Raw genomic sequence first — 17,155 nt, forward strand, 5'->3', positions numbered from 1 at the left:
CAGGAAAACATAGAGATCATCAGCTCTTTTACCAAATATATAAAAAAAAATAAAATAAATAAAATTAAACCCTTTAAGGGTTTTTTTTAAACATTTAGTAAGAAATATAATAACAAGAAGAAAAACTTACAGAACACAATTAAAATCTGTTCTACTCAGTGTGATGACCAAACTAATAGATTTATTAAATTCAGCTTTGCATTGAATAAATCTGTACTTCTGTATCTTAATCTTGTGGCTGAAGACCTGGAAATGGTATAAAGATGAAAAATTGAGAGGTGGGGACAGGATTAAGACCAAGTTTGAGGGCCTAGGAGCATTTTCTTATAGTAATGAATATATTCTGGTGTCTATGTAGCCGAGTGGTCGGGAGTGCAGTAGCACACGCTCTTTGAGTAGACCGGGGTTCAAGCCCCTGACTGCTGAATATGGTCGATCTGCCAACCCGCACTGGACCAGCGTGGCAGATTATGGTCCATTTCCCTCAGCACGGATTGTTGAGGAGGCTTCCATCCTGCAGTGGGTTGATAATGGCTGCACTTTACCTTTTTATAACACATAATACCTAAGAGGATATTTTCAGGCTGGACCTGAAGTATAAAGATAAATGATGAAAAGATTGATTATATGGGTATTTTTTTACATAGGATAGGAAATAATAAATTAAAGCATGTAAAAAATAAGGTTAAAATAATAAATAAAATAAAATAAGATCAGACTGGTTTGTCGGTTCCTGCTTCTGAGATTGTATTCTTGTGCTGGAAGAAATTTATTATTATTATTAGTTCACATCTGGTGAGTTTGGGCTTGGCATACCAAGGATCCTGAGCTGGATATCATCATCTTTCTCTTTCTTGGTGATTCCTTTCTTCTTCTCCTCTCTCTCTCTCTCTCTCTCTCTCTCTCAGGACAATCGCCTCAAAGAGGTGTAATCGCACACCCCTATCCTTGTTAACAGGATGAGCCACTTGCGTTCCCAGAACCCATGCACACAGTCAGTAATGACTGCATCCTCAGAGGAGATCCGATGCTGCTTCTCCCAAAAATGTTTCACCACAGCAGACCTAACATAGTTCGCAGTCTTAATGGCGGTCAAATGTTCCCCCAGACGGTCATGTGGGGAAGACAGGGCGACGTCTAAAAGACCGTCTGGGGGAACATTTGACCACCATTAAGACTGCAAACTATGCTAGGTCTGCTGTGGCGGAACATTTTTGGGAGAAGCAGCATCGGATCTCCCCTGAGGATGTGGTCATTACTGACCGTGTGCATGGGTTCTGGGAACTGTACTAGTTAACAGGAGAGATTGCTTCTACAGGGATGGGATACACTTAAACAGAAAGGGTGCAAGAATATTTGCTGATGCTATCAAGGCAGTGTTGGGTGGGTCGGAAAACTGCTAGCTTGGGGGGAGACAAAGACGAATAGATTAACAGTAGCCACTGGCAGAGGTTGAAAGAGATTCTTGCACTGCTTCTATTGGAATGAGCAGAAGCCTGAAAAACAAGATGCAGGATATTTCAGAGACTGCTGGAAGTCATTGCGGTACAAGTAAACACATGGGTTGTGTTAGGGTAGCTAAGAATAGAAATAGCTGCATGTATAATTGCGTGTACACCAATGCTAGGAGTTCAGTAAATAAATTTGATGAATTTGAGGTATTGCTCAAAACATCAAAGGCAGATATTGTTGGGATGTCAGAGACGTGGTGTCACACAGATATAAGGAATGCAGAACTGGAATTTGGGGAGTACAACGTCTACAGAAAGGATAGACTGGATAGGAAGGGAGGAGGGGTTATGCTATTAGTTAAGAAATACATAAAATCCAAGGAAGCGAAGCCAGTGGACATTGCTGGACAGTGCAGTGTCTTGTCAGTTTGTTGTGACATAAGCATTGGGAGATCAAAATTGAGAGTAGGAGTGTGCTATAGGCCTAATAACTCTGATGAGTATAATAAGAAACTGTACAGGGAAATAGAGTGGCCAGTAAATCAGAGAGTCTTATAATGGGAGATTTTAATTTCCGAGATATTGACTGGAATTTGGGGGCTGGTCACTCACACACTAGCAAGGCTTTTGTGGATTTATTGGATGATTGTTTTCTACATCAGCATGTTCGGGAGGAAACTAGAGGGAGGAATACTCTTGATTTGATTATCAGCAGTGATTCTTCATGCATTAAGAATCTGCAGATAAATGAACCACTAGGTGGCAGTGATCAGTGTGCTGAAGTGGGATTTACTCAAAGAGCTAACTACCATTAGGGGTAAAGGGAAGGGTTATTGCTTTCGTAAAGGCGACTATGATGGACTGAGACAGTATTTAAATTCTATACAGTGGGACCAACTGATGATGTTACCAACAGCAAATGCAAAATGGGAAGCATTCAAAGAACTTATCTTGGAAGCTACTAGGCTTTACATACCAACTAAGAAATATTGTTGAAGGTTTAGGCCTAAATGGATGTCAGATGAACTGATGAGGCATATGGCAGAGAAGAAACATGGGATACACACAAATTAACACATGACACAGAAGCCTATGATAGATACAAGTTGATCTGTAACCAAGTTACAAAGGAGGTTAGGCAGGCGAAGGCAGATTACGAGAAATCTTTGGCAAGGGATGCAAAGAAAAACAGCAAAGAGTTCTTTACTTATGTAAACTCTAGAAGGAAGGGGATGAATCAGATTGGACGTCTTGATATCGATGGGTCAACTGTTGATGATCCTGCTCAGGTAGCTAACAAACTAAATGAATATTTTGCATTGACATTCACACATGAGGAGTTATTTAGCGAGGGGAAAGCCAGAGGTGTATTCAACTCTAGCAGTAAGCTAGAGAATCTTGTAATAACTGAGAGTAAAGTGGAGGAGAAATTGTTGAAGATAAATACAAGAAAGGCACCCAGGGTGGATGGGATCTATCCAGTTATATTAAAGGAGACAAGCAGAGGAAGTAAGCAAACCCTTAGCCATAATTATGAGAGCTTCCTTGGACTCAGGGTAGAGGTACCCACAGACTGGAGATGTGCAAATGTGACCCCAATTCACAGAGGAGGATCAAAGGCTGACACAAGTAATTATAGACCTGTGAGTTTAACTTCTGTTCCAGGAAAATTAATGGAGGCACTAGTTAAAGAAGCACTGCAGGATCATTTAGACAAGACTTCAGTTATAGCTCGGACACAGCATGGTTTTGTTAAGGGGAAGTCTTGCCTGACCAATTTGATTGGATACTATGATGCAGTCACAAAGGAACTGGATGCAGGGAATAACTTTGATATTATATACTTGGATCTTAAAGGCTTTTGATACTGTTGCACATGGAAGACTGCTGCACAAATTAGAGCAGTGTGACATTGGAGGCAAATTGCTGCTGTGGGTAAAGGGGTGGCTGAGGGGGAGAAGACAGAGAGTGGTAATCAATGGACACTGCTCTTCGTGGGCTAATGTTATTAGTGGAGTCCCTCAGGGCTCAGTGTTGGGTCCATTATTGTTTTCTGTATTCATAAATGATATTGATGATGGTATATCAAGCTTAATGTTGAAGTTTGCAGACGATACAAAGGTATGCAGGGTTGTCAAGGACACTACTGACACTATGCTGCTGCAACAGGATCTGGAAAGGTTGAGTAGATGGGCTAAGAGGTGGCAAATGAAGTTTAACATTGACAAATGTAAAGTACTACACATGGGAAACAGCAACCCCAGAGCAGCGTATCAACTCTGTGGTACTACACTGACAGTGGTAGAGAATGAAAGGGACTTGGGGGTGGTTGTGCAGGCAGATATGAAGTTCTCTGAGCAGTGCAGACGGGCTGCAAGAGTAGCTCATGGTGTATTGTCAATGATATACAGGAATTTTTCTAGCAGGGATAAGGAGGTGATTATTCCATTGTATAAGGCAATGGTCAGGCTACACCTTGAGTACTGTATACAGGTCTGGAGGCCTCATTTCAAGAAGGATGTAGAGCTGCTGGAATGAGTACAGAGAAGGCAACAAGATTAGTGAATGGAACAAAGGGGTGCTCTTAAGAAGAAAGGCTTAAGTTTTGCAAATTACAGTGTCTGGAGACTAGGCACCAGCGAGGTGATCTGATAGAGGTGTATAAAGCCTTGAATGGTTTGAGCATGCTCAGTGCTGATGGGATTCTTCCTCTCGCTCAGAATAATCACCTGACAGGGCATAAATTCAAATTGAGGAAAGACAGATGTAGGATAGACGTGCAGAAATTTGCCTTTAGCCAGCGGGTGGTTGATTGGTGGAACAGACTTCCATCCGTTGTCGTGGACGTTGATAGCTTAAATAAGTTTAAGGCTCAGCTGGACAGGTATTTTGAACGAACAGAGGGGTGAAGTGGAAGTGGTTTCTTTTTTTTTTGGCTGATGCTGCATAAGCTTGCTTTCTTGCATCAAATGCCTCTACTAATGGTAATGCTAATGCAAGTGGCCTGAGAGTTTGTGAATCGGTTCATCCTGTCATACTATTAACAGGGATAGGGGTGTGTGATTACACCCCCTCATTGAGGCGATTGTCCTCGGACGTGATGATCGGTTCCACATGGCACGCTCCCGGGTCATTTCTGTTTCCGGTGCGCAAACAGAGAATGCTGACGATGTTCCTGGTGAGTCACACGAATACCATGGGCCTGTTACTTAAGGATGTGTCATGGTAACAACAGTACACTGTTGAGAAAGGAGACAGCTGTCTCCGAAAGCTTTGGATTTCTGGTATTTTAACTTATTTTAACGATTTTAGTATTGTTAGTTTTTAACTGTTTTAACCGATTTTATTTCTTTTAGTACTTATTGTAATAGTCCAGTTTACTGTATCATCTTACTTTATTTTAATTTATTAAATATTTAATTACTTGGCTGGTGTTTGAGTATTTTCTTGAATAAATTAACATTCTTCCTGACAATTAACATTGTCAGGGTACCCATTCTTTTGGCTAGCAGTTTTAATGTATTGCTTCTCCTTTATTAAGTTGTCACCATGACACTTAATGCCTTAAGGACAACGGACCTAATGATGCCTACCTTTATTGAATATGGATGTGAAGACCTGCAATTTAGGTGAATTAGTATTTGTGTGTTTCTTGCTGATCAAGAGCAAGTCTAGAAAGGGAAGTTTGTGATCAGTTTCTACTTCCATTTTAATGATTATGCTGGGGAGACATCTTTTGAAGTTATTGAAGAATTTTTTGGGTTTTCTTATGCCTTGATCTGGTATGGCTAGGACATCATTTATAGGTGGTAGATGATTTTCATCAACCGGTGAAATACCACCACTTTGCTTATTTCCTGAATGCTATCCATCCAAAATTTATTTTTCTCTTGACTTCTAGCCATTTATCATTATTACAGCTAATAACTTGTCCCAGATAAGTATATGACTCCACCTTCTCAATTACTGCTCCTTCAATCATTATGTCCCTTTCTGTGCAATACTTGTTCATCATTACTTTTGTTTTAGCCATATTCATCTTTAGTCCAAAATCCTTACTAACTGTGCATAACTGATTAAGATTTTCCTCCAATTCTTTGGGATCGTGACTTATGACCACAATGTCATCTGCAAATCGTAAATGGTTTAGGTACTCTCCGTTCACATTGACTCCTTTCTGCGACCAGTCTAATCTTCTGAAAGCTTCCTCAAGGGCAGCAGTAAACAGCTTCGGAGATATTGTGTCTCCTTGTCAAACTCCTTTCTCGATTTTAAATTTCCTACTGTCTTTGTCTAGTCTAATAAAGGAAGTTGCACTCTCATATATTTTCTTCAAAATCATAATATATGGGGTATCTATGCCTTGTCTTTCCAGTGCCCTAAACATTGCCTTATGCTGTATGGAGTCAAATGCCTTTTCATAATCCACAAATGCCAGGCATAATGGTGTTTTATATTCATTTACTTTCTCCATTAGCTGTGCTATTACGTGAAGGTGATCCATAGTTGAGAATCCTGTCCCAAAGCCAGCTTGCTCTTTCGGTTGATTCTCATGAAGTATTTTTTCTAATCTGTTAGTAATGACCCTTGTGAACAACTTGTAGATGTGGGATAACAAGCTAATTGGTCTATTATTTCCAATTTCTGATTTATCTCCTTTCTTATGCAGCAAAACTATGATTGTATTATTCCACTGCTTAGGCGTCACACCTTTTCGAATGCACTTTGTGAAGAGCCTTGCCATTTTTGTGTCATGTCTCTTCCTCCCAATTTAACAACTCTACAGTAACTTCATCTTCCCCCGGGGCTTTCTGATTCTTCATTTTCTTCATTGCATGTTCTACCTCATCAGGAAGAATATCAGGTATGTCGTATGTGTTGCTACTTTGCAATCCATCTTCCCCACTGCTGGCATCATTCCCTTGTTCCTTGTATAATTCTCTATAGTAGTCTTCTGCTATTTGAATTATGCCTTCTCTGCTGTTTATAAGTACACCATCGCTATTCTTCAGTTTCAGTATCATTTGTCTTTCTGTATTACTACTCATGGCTGTTGATTTAAATCCTTTGTTTTCCATTAATGCTTGTTCTACTTTTCTTGTGTTAAATCTTCTTATGTCCTCTGAGTCTCTTTCTAATGGCTTTGCATAACTCAGTATACTCAATTTTCTCCCTGTCAGTGTTTTTCTTCCTCTTCATTTGTCGTCTTTGGTTCATCATGCATGACAAGTGTTTCTTGACTAATTTTTTCTTCTTTGGTTTTCTTTTTCCCTATAGGTGTCTTGGGCTTTATCACTTTCAGAAAGTTGTAATATTCCTCGTCGATATCTCGGTCCTGAGCAGTCTGCAGAAGCTCAAACTTGTTCTTAAGTTCCAGTACATACTGCCTTTTCTCCCCTTCTGTTATCTCAAAGACCTTTGTATTATTTACTCGAGTTAGTTTTTTCCTTTCCTTTCCTACATCTATATCAAGTATACATCTTACCATTCTGTGATCACTTCCAACATTTACCTTATTCAGGACGGTAACATCATTCACAATATATCTTCTGTTAGTGAGGACGAAGTCGATTTCATTAGTTGTTAATCCATTTGGACTCTTCCATGGCCACTTTCTGTTCACCCTTTTCTTGAAAAAAGTGTTCATTACTGACAATCCTTGAGATTCTGCAAATTCCACAAGTCTTTCACCTCTTTCATTTCTTTCACCAATTCCAAAATTTACTATAGTTCCCCTTTCTGCGCTGTTTTGTCTTTTTCCAACCTTAGCATTGAAGTCCCCCATAATAATAGTGTAGTGGGTTTTCTGCTCATCTAGAAGACTCAATTTCGGTGTACATTTCTTCAACCTCTTCATCATCATGGCTCGATGTTGGTGCATAAATCATTATTATCTTTAGCTTCTACCGCTTAGAAATCTTGAGTATTAGTCTTGACACCCTTGGTGATGTACTTTTGAATTCCAAAATGTTGTTTTTAAAATCTTTATGGACCAGAAACCCAACTCGACCTTCACTCCTTTCACTGTTTCCATTGGTGTACAGCAGATTTCCACTTGATAAACTCATAAGTGATTCATTTCTTCTTCTTGTTTCAGCCAAACCGATGATATTCCAATTCACATTTTCTAATTCCTTTTCCAGCTCTAATATCCTGTCTTCACCGATAAGTGATCTTACGTTATAACAGGCCAAGTTCAGTTTCCGTGCATGGCAGCCTGGTCATACCCAGAGATTCTTAGCACCCTCTGCTTCCACTCTGATCCTCTCGCTGCCATAAGAGGGAGAGTGAAAGCTGCTGGGGACTGGGAGCCATTTGTTTTGTTGTGCTGTCATATGCTGGAGGGTTTGGTCTTTTTCTCTTCACGCTGACCAGGCGCTTAAGAGAACCACTCTACACGTTCGTTGCCACCTAAGTGATGTAACAGGGCTTACCATCGAGAAGGTGTGCATGAGTGGATTTTAGGGAGGCAGGCCAACCGGACTTCTCCTAAATCTTCTGTAATAGAGAGATATTGGGTAAACTCCTACTACCTTCCAGCAAAAATGTTTTCTTTGATTTCCCCATTTAAAATTCCACATATGTCCACCAGTTATTGAGAAAACAGGAAAAATATTGGATCAAATATAAAAATGCTTAACCCCAGCAATAGAAGACCCATTGGCTCTGATCTAATTCCAAAATTATTCTTAATTCCATGTTCTAAATTCCTATTTCAAACCAACCCTGAAACAAGTTCCATCTCTAGATTTCCTATGCAACCATGCTAGCCTACACAAAATCCAAGATTATGAAATGTATCAACATAGAATCTATGCATGTTTTGAAAAATTAACAAGTAACCATTCAAGAAAAAAGATAAAGACATCCATATCTTTAAAGTGGATAAAGTAAACATAACAGTTGTACTATTTCCTTGAAATAAGATTTTATCCTATTTCAAGGAAATTGAAGGGAACAAAAGGGTGCTCTTACCTGGAAAGGCTTCAGTTTTGCAAATTGTAGCATCTTGAGACTAGGCACCTGCGGGTAGATCTATCCGAGGTGTTTAAAGCCTTGAATGGATCGAGTAAGCTGGATGTTAATGGTATTCATCCATTTGCTGAGACTACACAAACAAGGGGGCATAAATTCAAGTTGAGGAAGGTTGGTTGCAGGATAGAAGTGTGGAAGTTTGCCTTCAGCCTACAGATGGTTGATTGTTGGAACAGGCTTCCATCTGTTGTGGAAGCGAATGAGTCGAATAAATTTAAGGGGAAACTAGACAAATTCTTGGAGGGTACGGATGGGTGAACTGTTTTTTTTTTTTTTTTTTGCTGATTCTATATAAGCTTGCTTTCTTGCATCATTTGCCATTATCACCGCTACTACCATATCAGACATAGTGGTTCCCATCTGATTCACAGAGGTTAAATTTGGATGCAGAGAGGGTTACAGATTCTCACTGCTCTTTTATACAGTTAGCATGTTCTTTAGCCCAGGTTAGGTAAGGCCATTTGTCTATAACGAAATTAATCAATAAGGGCTTCTTATGAAGGCAGTAGTATACTTTCAAACTTCACATAAGTACTGTATTCACCAGACCATTCCTTCACTTGCATTTACACTAATACATTCTTCCCACATGGCTTTTTAGGTCCATGGATGTTTCAGAACTTAGACTTTTTAAAAGTGTATATGTGTGGTCTCAGATTTTCTTTTGACATTTCTGGTCTCACATTTGCTTTTCAGAATTCTTGACAGAAACCAACTTTCTGGAAGTATCTCAACAAGAAAAACCTTTCCTATCAAGAGCAGCGATTATATTTCTATTCCTTATAGCTAAATGCTTGTAGGCCATACTACTGCTAAATAGAAACTGACAGCATATGCTGTCATTTGTACATTCTATGCACAGGTTATGCAAAAATATGAATCTGTTACACATTCAGCATGATGCAGATTATGTTAATATAACAGAATGAATAAATCTGCCTTCAGATGTCATAATTTCATGTGTACAGAAAAATATTCTGCCTTGCCACTTTATTAGCACAATGAGCTAGTAGCATGTTGGATTGCAGTTTGGCAAATGGCAGTTACTATTGTTGCTGATTCTCACAGCAACAATAGTAAATGCAGCAGTAATATAACTACAATTAAAAAACATTGTTGTTCTGTGATGTGAGGAATATTGGACCATTCTTGTGACAGAACTGTCTTCATGAAATGAGTAACCTGAGCATAATATTATGCTGATGAATATCTTTAAATTTTCCTTCGTGACTTTAAATGAGTCATTACCTTCATAGGTTAATTCCATTAATATATGGAATTAAAAAAGCAATTCAAAAATTAAATTAAAAAACACTTTTACTCTGCAATATTTATATCATAGAGCAACACTGTTTTTTAATTGTATTTATATTTTAACTTTATTGATCCCACAGTGATCAGTAGGTTTCAGATCCAGAGATTGGACTGGCCAGAGTAGATGATGGAAGTCCTCATCTTATTCACATGGTTGGAAGCTGCATTATCATTGTGAATGTATCCTTGTCCATTGGGCTAAGCATGCTATGATCTCATTGCCAGGTGTACTAGTAATCTGCAATGTTCTGAAGGTATTCATTCATGGTGCCCTCCAGTGGGATCAGGAGACAAATGATATGTGGCAAAAACATGCCCTATACCATTAAACCTCCAGTAACCTTCATTGGTGATACAAAGGATGGTTTCAGTGCCTCATGGTTTTTCCTCCATATCTGTGCATCTAGAATGTGTGTCGAATTGTAAAGTCATGTGTGTGGACTTAATGGAAGAATCTCTGTGGAGGCACTCCTACAACTGTAGTGCATGCCTTGTAATATTCCCATTAAATGCAGATTGACTGTTCTGTTGTTTTGATGCTTACATTTTATAATCCGCTCCATGAATCAGCCACCTCACTACATCAACTTACACCGATGAGCCAAAACGTTATGACCAGAAAGTCGTTATGCAAATCGAAGCAGCTGCAAATGAACTATGCCGCGTGTGTGGGTCGGGACATGGTATAAAAAACACCTGATACTGAGTTCTGTTAATCAGTGTTACTTCAGATGGGAAAGGCAGTGGATTTAAGCGAGTTTGACAAAGGCCAAATGGTAATGGCTAGACGACTGGGCCAGAGCATATCCGAAATGGCACGGCTGGTGGGATGCTCACAGTCAGCCATGGTTAGTACCTACCAAAAGTGGTTCAAGGAGGGGGAACCCATGAACCGCCAGCGAGGTGTTGGATGACCACAGCTTATTGATGCTCGAGGTGAGTGAAGGCTCTCCCGGATGGTACGTGACAACTGTGGTGCAACTCACTGGTAATTGGAATGCTGGTGATTGGAATGAATTGGAACCTTGCTGAAAATGGGGCTGTGTAGCTGCAGACCGCTCCAAGTGCCCATGCTAATCACGGTTCACCAGCTACAATGGGCAAGTGAGCATTGAAACTGGACCTTGGGTGATTGGAAGAGGGTTGTCAGGTCGGATGAATCATGTTTCCTGTTGCACCAGGTACGTGTCCATCGTTACCTGGGAAAGTGATGGCACCTGTATGCACCATGGGATGAAAACAAGCCGGTGTTGTGCTTTGGGCAATGTTCTGTTGGGATACCCTAGGTCCAGTCATCCATGTGCCGGGCACTCTGATGTCTACCGCTTACCACATCATTGCTGACCAGGTACACCCTTTCATGGCAATGGTCTTCCCCTCTGGCGGTGCTTGTTATTTGGTTTTTAGGAGCATTAGCAACTAAGGCCATATTGCTCCGGGGATATGTGGTGGTTATTCCCTGACCTTTCCGCATCCTCCATATTTGGTGGACACGGGCTCGAACCCCGGTCTAATCAAGAAGCGTGTGCTACGCACTGCTGCTCCTGCCCACCTGGCTACGGAGGTGCCCTCTGGGGGTGCAGTTTTTCAGCAGGGTAATGCACCATGCCACACCATCCAGATTATTCGAGACTGGTTCGAGGAACATGAGGAAGACTTCTAAGCTTACAGGAGTTAAAGGATCTGCCGGTTATGTGTTGGTACCAGATACCACAAGACACACTTAGAAACCTTGTAGTGTCCGTGCCTTGTTGGGTACGAGCTGTTTTGGCTGCACGTGGAGGACCAACATCATATTAGGTAGGTGGGCATAATGTTTGGCTCATCAGTATACATTTTCACCTGAAGTTGCATCTGTTTGTGTTTTTCCATTTGTTAAAGACTTGAATGACACTGGTCTTTAAATTCAACAACTGTAGTTGTCTTCTCTGCTGCATCTGCTAAGCATGCTTACAATCATACCTCTTTGGAGGTCATTGATACACTATTTGTTTCCAATTGCTACGGGACTGATTTGTGCGTAAGTTGTCATACAGCTTTATAACAATTTTCTGCACACATCACACCATGTGACTTTTTTTCAAGAAATAAGAGGACTGAAGTTTGGAATGATTGAAGTTCACTAAAGTTTCTTTGCCCCCAGGAGAATTACCTGTATGTCAGCATTTAAGAAGTCCTAGCTGCATGAGTAGCAGCTAGCACTTCTCGGTTTTTGTCAAACTGTTAAATCATACATAGTGTACCGCAGCAAAACTATATATATGATGTCAAGTTAATGGAAGAAGGTCACTGATATACAGTAGGAAAAGAATTTGCATAGAACAGCACCTTGAGAAACCCAAATCAAGAAGTTAGAAAATAGAGCCATCTACCGTCATATGTAATGAGTAGTCAGAAAGAAAACTCTGGTTTACTCATTTGCAAAAATTAGATTATGATAGAATTTTGCTTGGAACACCATTATGCCCCAGATTTCAAGAGCAATTGCTAGAGTTCCCTAACCATGAAAGGAAGTAATGAGAATATTTACATTAAACAGTAAAATGTGCTTATTACTGTATAATAATCACTGTGATTATTTAAATATTTCAAGCCAATTTATTTTAGTTTGTAATTTTATACCTTCTATATTGCATTACATATCTTTCTTGCTAGATCCAAAGTTATTTCTAAAATTGGATTTTTTTTTTCCCTTTTTAATAGAGGAAATGCTATACTTAGCTAAAGAAGTTGGAGTTGAAGTTCCTGCTGACTTTGAGGAGCAGTTTAAATAAACACAGAATGAGTAGCTACAGTGAAGCATTCAATTATTTGGTATTATAGTTAGGTTGAAATGCCTGTAGAAATCTAAAAATGGAATATGGAATTAACTATATCATCATAAACATTGTTAATAAATGTGCTTATATGTGATATATTCTTCCTTTGGCAGCCGATGTGCCAAGGAAGTCCCAGATAACCAACTAGCCATATGTGCTCTTAATACATTACATAATTATGTCATTGGAAATGGATGGATTTAATATATTATTCTGTTGTGATAACTTGTATTAATTTTAGCAAAGACTTATAGTACCATTATTTCATCAATAGATTTTTTAGCTATGGTTTATTTTCTACAGTACTCACCTCAGAAATCCGTATGGTTCAAGTATAGTGAAGTGAATTAAGAATTGTAATTAAGGCGCCTCCGTAGCTAGGTGGGCAGGAGCAGCAGTGCATAGCACATGCTTCTTGATTAGACCGGGGCTCGAGCCCGTTACCACCAAATGCGGAGGATGTGGAAAGGTCAGGGAATGACCACCGCATATTCCCGGAGCAATATGGCCTTAGTTGCTAATGCTCCTAAAAACCAAACAACAATTGTAATTAAAGTTAAAAAATGCCCCAAGGAAAGAAGTGCACCACTCTCTTCTCAGGTTGTCATACATGAATAAACAGTAATATGGGTTAAAACCAAGAGCATATGTTGACCATGGTTTCAGTTCGGGTTTTAACCTATATAGGTTAAAACCCAAACCCTAAGATAACTTATACTGAATTAAAAACATTAGAGAAAGAAAAGGTTGTTGAAGTGACGATAGTCAGACACTAAGCTCTCCAAGTAGTGTATACTGTTTATTCATGTGTGATACCCTGAGAAAAGAGTGGTGCACTTCTTTCCTTAGGGCATTTTTTAACTTTGATTACAATTCTTAATTCAATTCACTATACTGGAACCATATGGATTTCGAAGGTGAGTACCTCCATAGCTAAAAAAATACCTATTGATCCATTATAATAATTGTATAGACCTGGTAAACATATACTCTCCAATATTTTCCCATGTAGTATTATCTCTCAGATGGAACAAGGGAAAAAAACATTGCAAAAATATTATTGAGGATTTTTAATTGCCTATCTCCTTGTGCAAAATTCATAGCTTTTACAAAATCGTTAAAGCTGTGAATTGTTACTGCATATTCCAGCATATAAATTGGCTTCTACTTTTTGCCTTAAAAATTCATGCTTAAATATTCTCCATAGAAGTCTGCCAACCTTTTTAGTAATTTTTCACATCTCACAGTAGTGAGATGTGAAAAATTACAAAACGCAAGGCTGAGGTTATACTTGGGGAATAGCAACCCTAAGATAAAGGGTAAGCTGCAGCCATTATCAATCCACTGCAGGATGGAAGCCTCCTCAACAATTCATGTTGAGGGAAACCCTAAGATAACATATACTTAATGAGGTTGAATTAAAAATATTAGAGGAAGAAAAGTATGATAGAGTCAGACACTAAGCTCTCCAAGTAGTGTATACAAGCAGCACGGAAGACCCATGGTGTTGTATTGGTGATTTATCAAAAATTTGCCTGTACTGAGGTCATAATCCCACTGTACAAAGCACTTGGAATACTGTGTCCAAGTATGAAGACTGCACCTTAAAAAAAAAATCAAGCCTCTAATAAAAGAGCCTAAAGACATACAATGCACCTGGTGATAATGGCAAAAGAGCATCCACACAAGAAGATTCTGAATATGTGGGCTACTTGGTAACTAGACACTTTAGAAGAGAGTTGAGGTGTATAAAGCTCTGAGAGGAAAAAGTAAAATGAATAAGGAGGAAATTTTTACTTTTATAAATGATTTCAGAACTAGGGACCATAAATTCAAAGTACAGGAGAAGAGGTTAAGATTGGATTGCAGAAAGTTTTCTTTTAGTCAGTGAGTTAACTACTGAACCAAGTTATCTCTATGGCTGGTTGAGGCTGATAGCTTGAGGAAATTCAAAGGCCAGCTGAATGGACAGGGAGTCAAATAGGGAGTCACATTACATAACTACTGCTGTTATCATTAAAAAAATAATAAATCAACCAAATTAACATGTTGAATGCCGACTACGAGTTAATTCATATTTGGCGATCTGGCCCAGGACACAGACTACAAGTTAACTTGAACTGGTATTGTTTGCCTTTCAGGTGCAGCTACGAGTATATTCGTAGCAAATATATGCAACTGATGGATAGTTGGCTTCTGGGATAAGAATGAAAAATCAAACACTGCATTTGAAGACAGAATTTCTTCACACAAAGAGCTAGCTTCTCTTAGTGCATGGGACAATAATAGCGTATTCTGCGGGTTTTTTTATTTTTCTTACATACTCGACATGGCTTAGTCGGGCTTGGTTTTTTTTTTTTTTTTTCAGTTGGTGGTATAGCCAACTGAAATTCTAAATAATGAATTTTATGTTCAGACCTAATCTTCTTGAAACGTTTAGAATTTTTTTCTCCAATCAAAGATACAATGTAACTTTTCCGTCAAGTTACAGGTTCCACCATAAAATGTCTGAAATTCAGAGAAATCTGTAACTTTACGGAAAAGGATGTATGCATTATGCATACATCCTTTTCCTGCATTACATATTATATTTCTATAATGTGTAATGCAGTTTTTTTTGGATATCTGATGGTTTTTCTTAGCGCTAAATAATTCGAGAGCATTTGATCCAATTGATCTATAAACCAGAACCGTTCAACTTGTCAAAAAGCTCTTCAAATTCCAAGCCACTCATATTATCATACAGCTCCAGCTCTTCTTCGGTCAGTGGTCTCTGCTTATCCGTGTCTCCATAACAAAGTACTAAATACAACGTACATGAGAAAGTCTGTGTCACTGCAGTGGATTTATGCACAGCACAGATTCATATTCAGAGAATTCTACAAGTTACAACACGTCTGATTTAATCGAGTTAACTCGTAGTTGGCTGCCGTGAAGAATTTTCTATTACATACGCCAACTACAAGATAATTCACGAGGCTTTTTTTTTTTTTTTACGCTGTTTTTATGAGTTTTTAGTGATGAATATATATTATAATTTGGGTTTTGAATAATTTAACATGCCTAACTCAAATTGGCGTTGGAGACCAGTTTACCCAAATAAGCCTTGGCAGTCATCGTATTAAACAACAAAAACCTACTTCCAGTATGGGAAGAGAGCCCCTTAGCCCTTCGCAAGGTTGATGCAGTGCTGCAGCTTATGTTACACAAAAAGATCAAAGAAATCCATTCTTCAGGGGAGCAACCACACCTTGTGTTGCTCCCCTGCCACTACACAACCTATGAAAGACCAAACTGAGAGAACTAACTATTCTACATGAAACATGAACTCAAATATGACAAGCCCTCTTCAGGCTTACTCAAAAAAAAAAAAAACATACAAAATATAAATTTTGGGTCTATGGCAAATCAATGGAACCAAAACTAATGCAAATATGTCAAAATAAAATTACCAAATCAAACTACAGAAAAAAAAAAAAACATTAAACATATTGGTCAAATAAATGAGAGTTAACTTATAAGATAATAAACAAATGACTGAAAATATAAAGGAGGAGGGCTAAATGCACTAAAGATTGTGTAAAAATCAAAATGAAGGAGATAAAAGAAAAAAAGGAATAGACTGTGACTGTCCGTACCAAATAATACCTTCCAGATAAGAAGACAAAAAAGAAAACTTACATGGTTTAACCAAATAAACAAAAGTTTAATTACTTTTCTAATTAAAACTCTCCTAAATCATGTAAAAATTTACATAATTGTAAAAGTGAGTGCTAAAACTCTAGCACATTATATGCTTAAGTAAACATTTAATGTGAATTAAATTAGGTAACTACAGCTAATGCCATCAAAAATATATTTATTATTTTTGTTTTTTATTTATTTATTTTTTTGGCTAGTTCAGCAAATGCCTCTAGCCCCCTTGCACCATATGGTTAATAATGATACATTAAAATCTACATTGAAGTCCATTGTCTACTTTTTAACTTAATTATTTCTGCTTTTTTCTTTTTAAGAGGTTTTGCTGTGTCATTTTATTATTGCACGGCAAACCAAAGTAGTACAAGCATAGCTGACAATATAGCATCACTCTTTATTGATGGGAGTTTTTATTTAAGTGAGCCATTCTTTCTTACTGTTTAGTACTTTACTGCAAATTAGTTTCTCTCTAAACAATGCTTCATTCAGTATGGAAGAATGTTGCTGTAAGAAACTGACATTCTCCAAATTTGTTGGGTGTTTGCAGGTTTACTTTTCGAAAGTTTGAGAAATAAACTCAAAAACATAACTCCTCATGAATTCCATGAATGATTATTACACTAGCCAACACGATTTTTACCTCCAAGAACTTAAATGCTGTTTTTAACCAATTTTTATGTATAGATTTCGAAATTCACCATGATGGTTTCCTATCACATCACAGTTATCTATATATAGGGTCATCGAAAAAGGTGTCCATGATTTCCCTTTTAATTATCTTTGGAAATATTTGATTGATTGCTGTGATCGTAGTAGCAAACAGTGGTAACTCACACT

At 38.4% G+C, this 17,155-nt stretch overlaps 1 protein-coding gene across 1 annotated transcript in view; it reads left to right on the plus strand.

Moving 5' to 3' along the window:
• Nucleotides 1–12,844, plus strand: part of ATPsynE (ATP synthase, subunit E) — a 96,015-nt gene extending 83,171 nt beyond the window's left edge. Inside the window, exon 5 of the mRNA XM_090377085.1 lies at nucleotides 12,504–12,844. Within this exon, the coding sequence (XP_090233211.1) occupies nucleotides 12,504–12,574 (71 nt within the window). The 3' untranslated portion in view covers nucleotides 12,575–12,844. The remainder of the gene's footprint in view (nucleotides 1–12,503) is intronic.
• Nucleotides 12,845–17,155: the final 4,311 nt, after the last annotated feature.

Source organism: Mastigoproctus giganteus, chromosome 7 (genome assembly GCF_048544385.1).
Source record: "Mastigoproctus giganteus isolate SK-2022 chromosome 7, ASM4854438v1, whole genome shotgun sequence".
In the NCBI taxonomy this organism is placed as follows: domain Eukaryota; kingdom Metazoa; phylum Arthropoda; class Arachnida; order Uropygi; family Thelyphonidae; genus Mastigoproctus; species Mastigoproctus giganteus.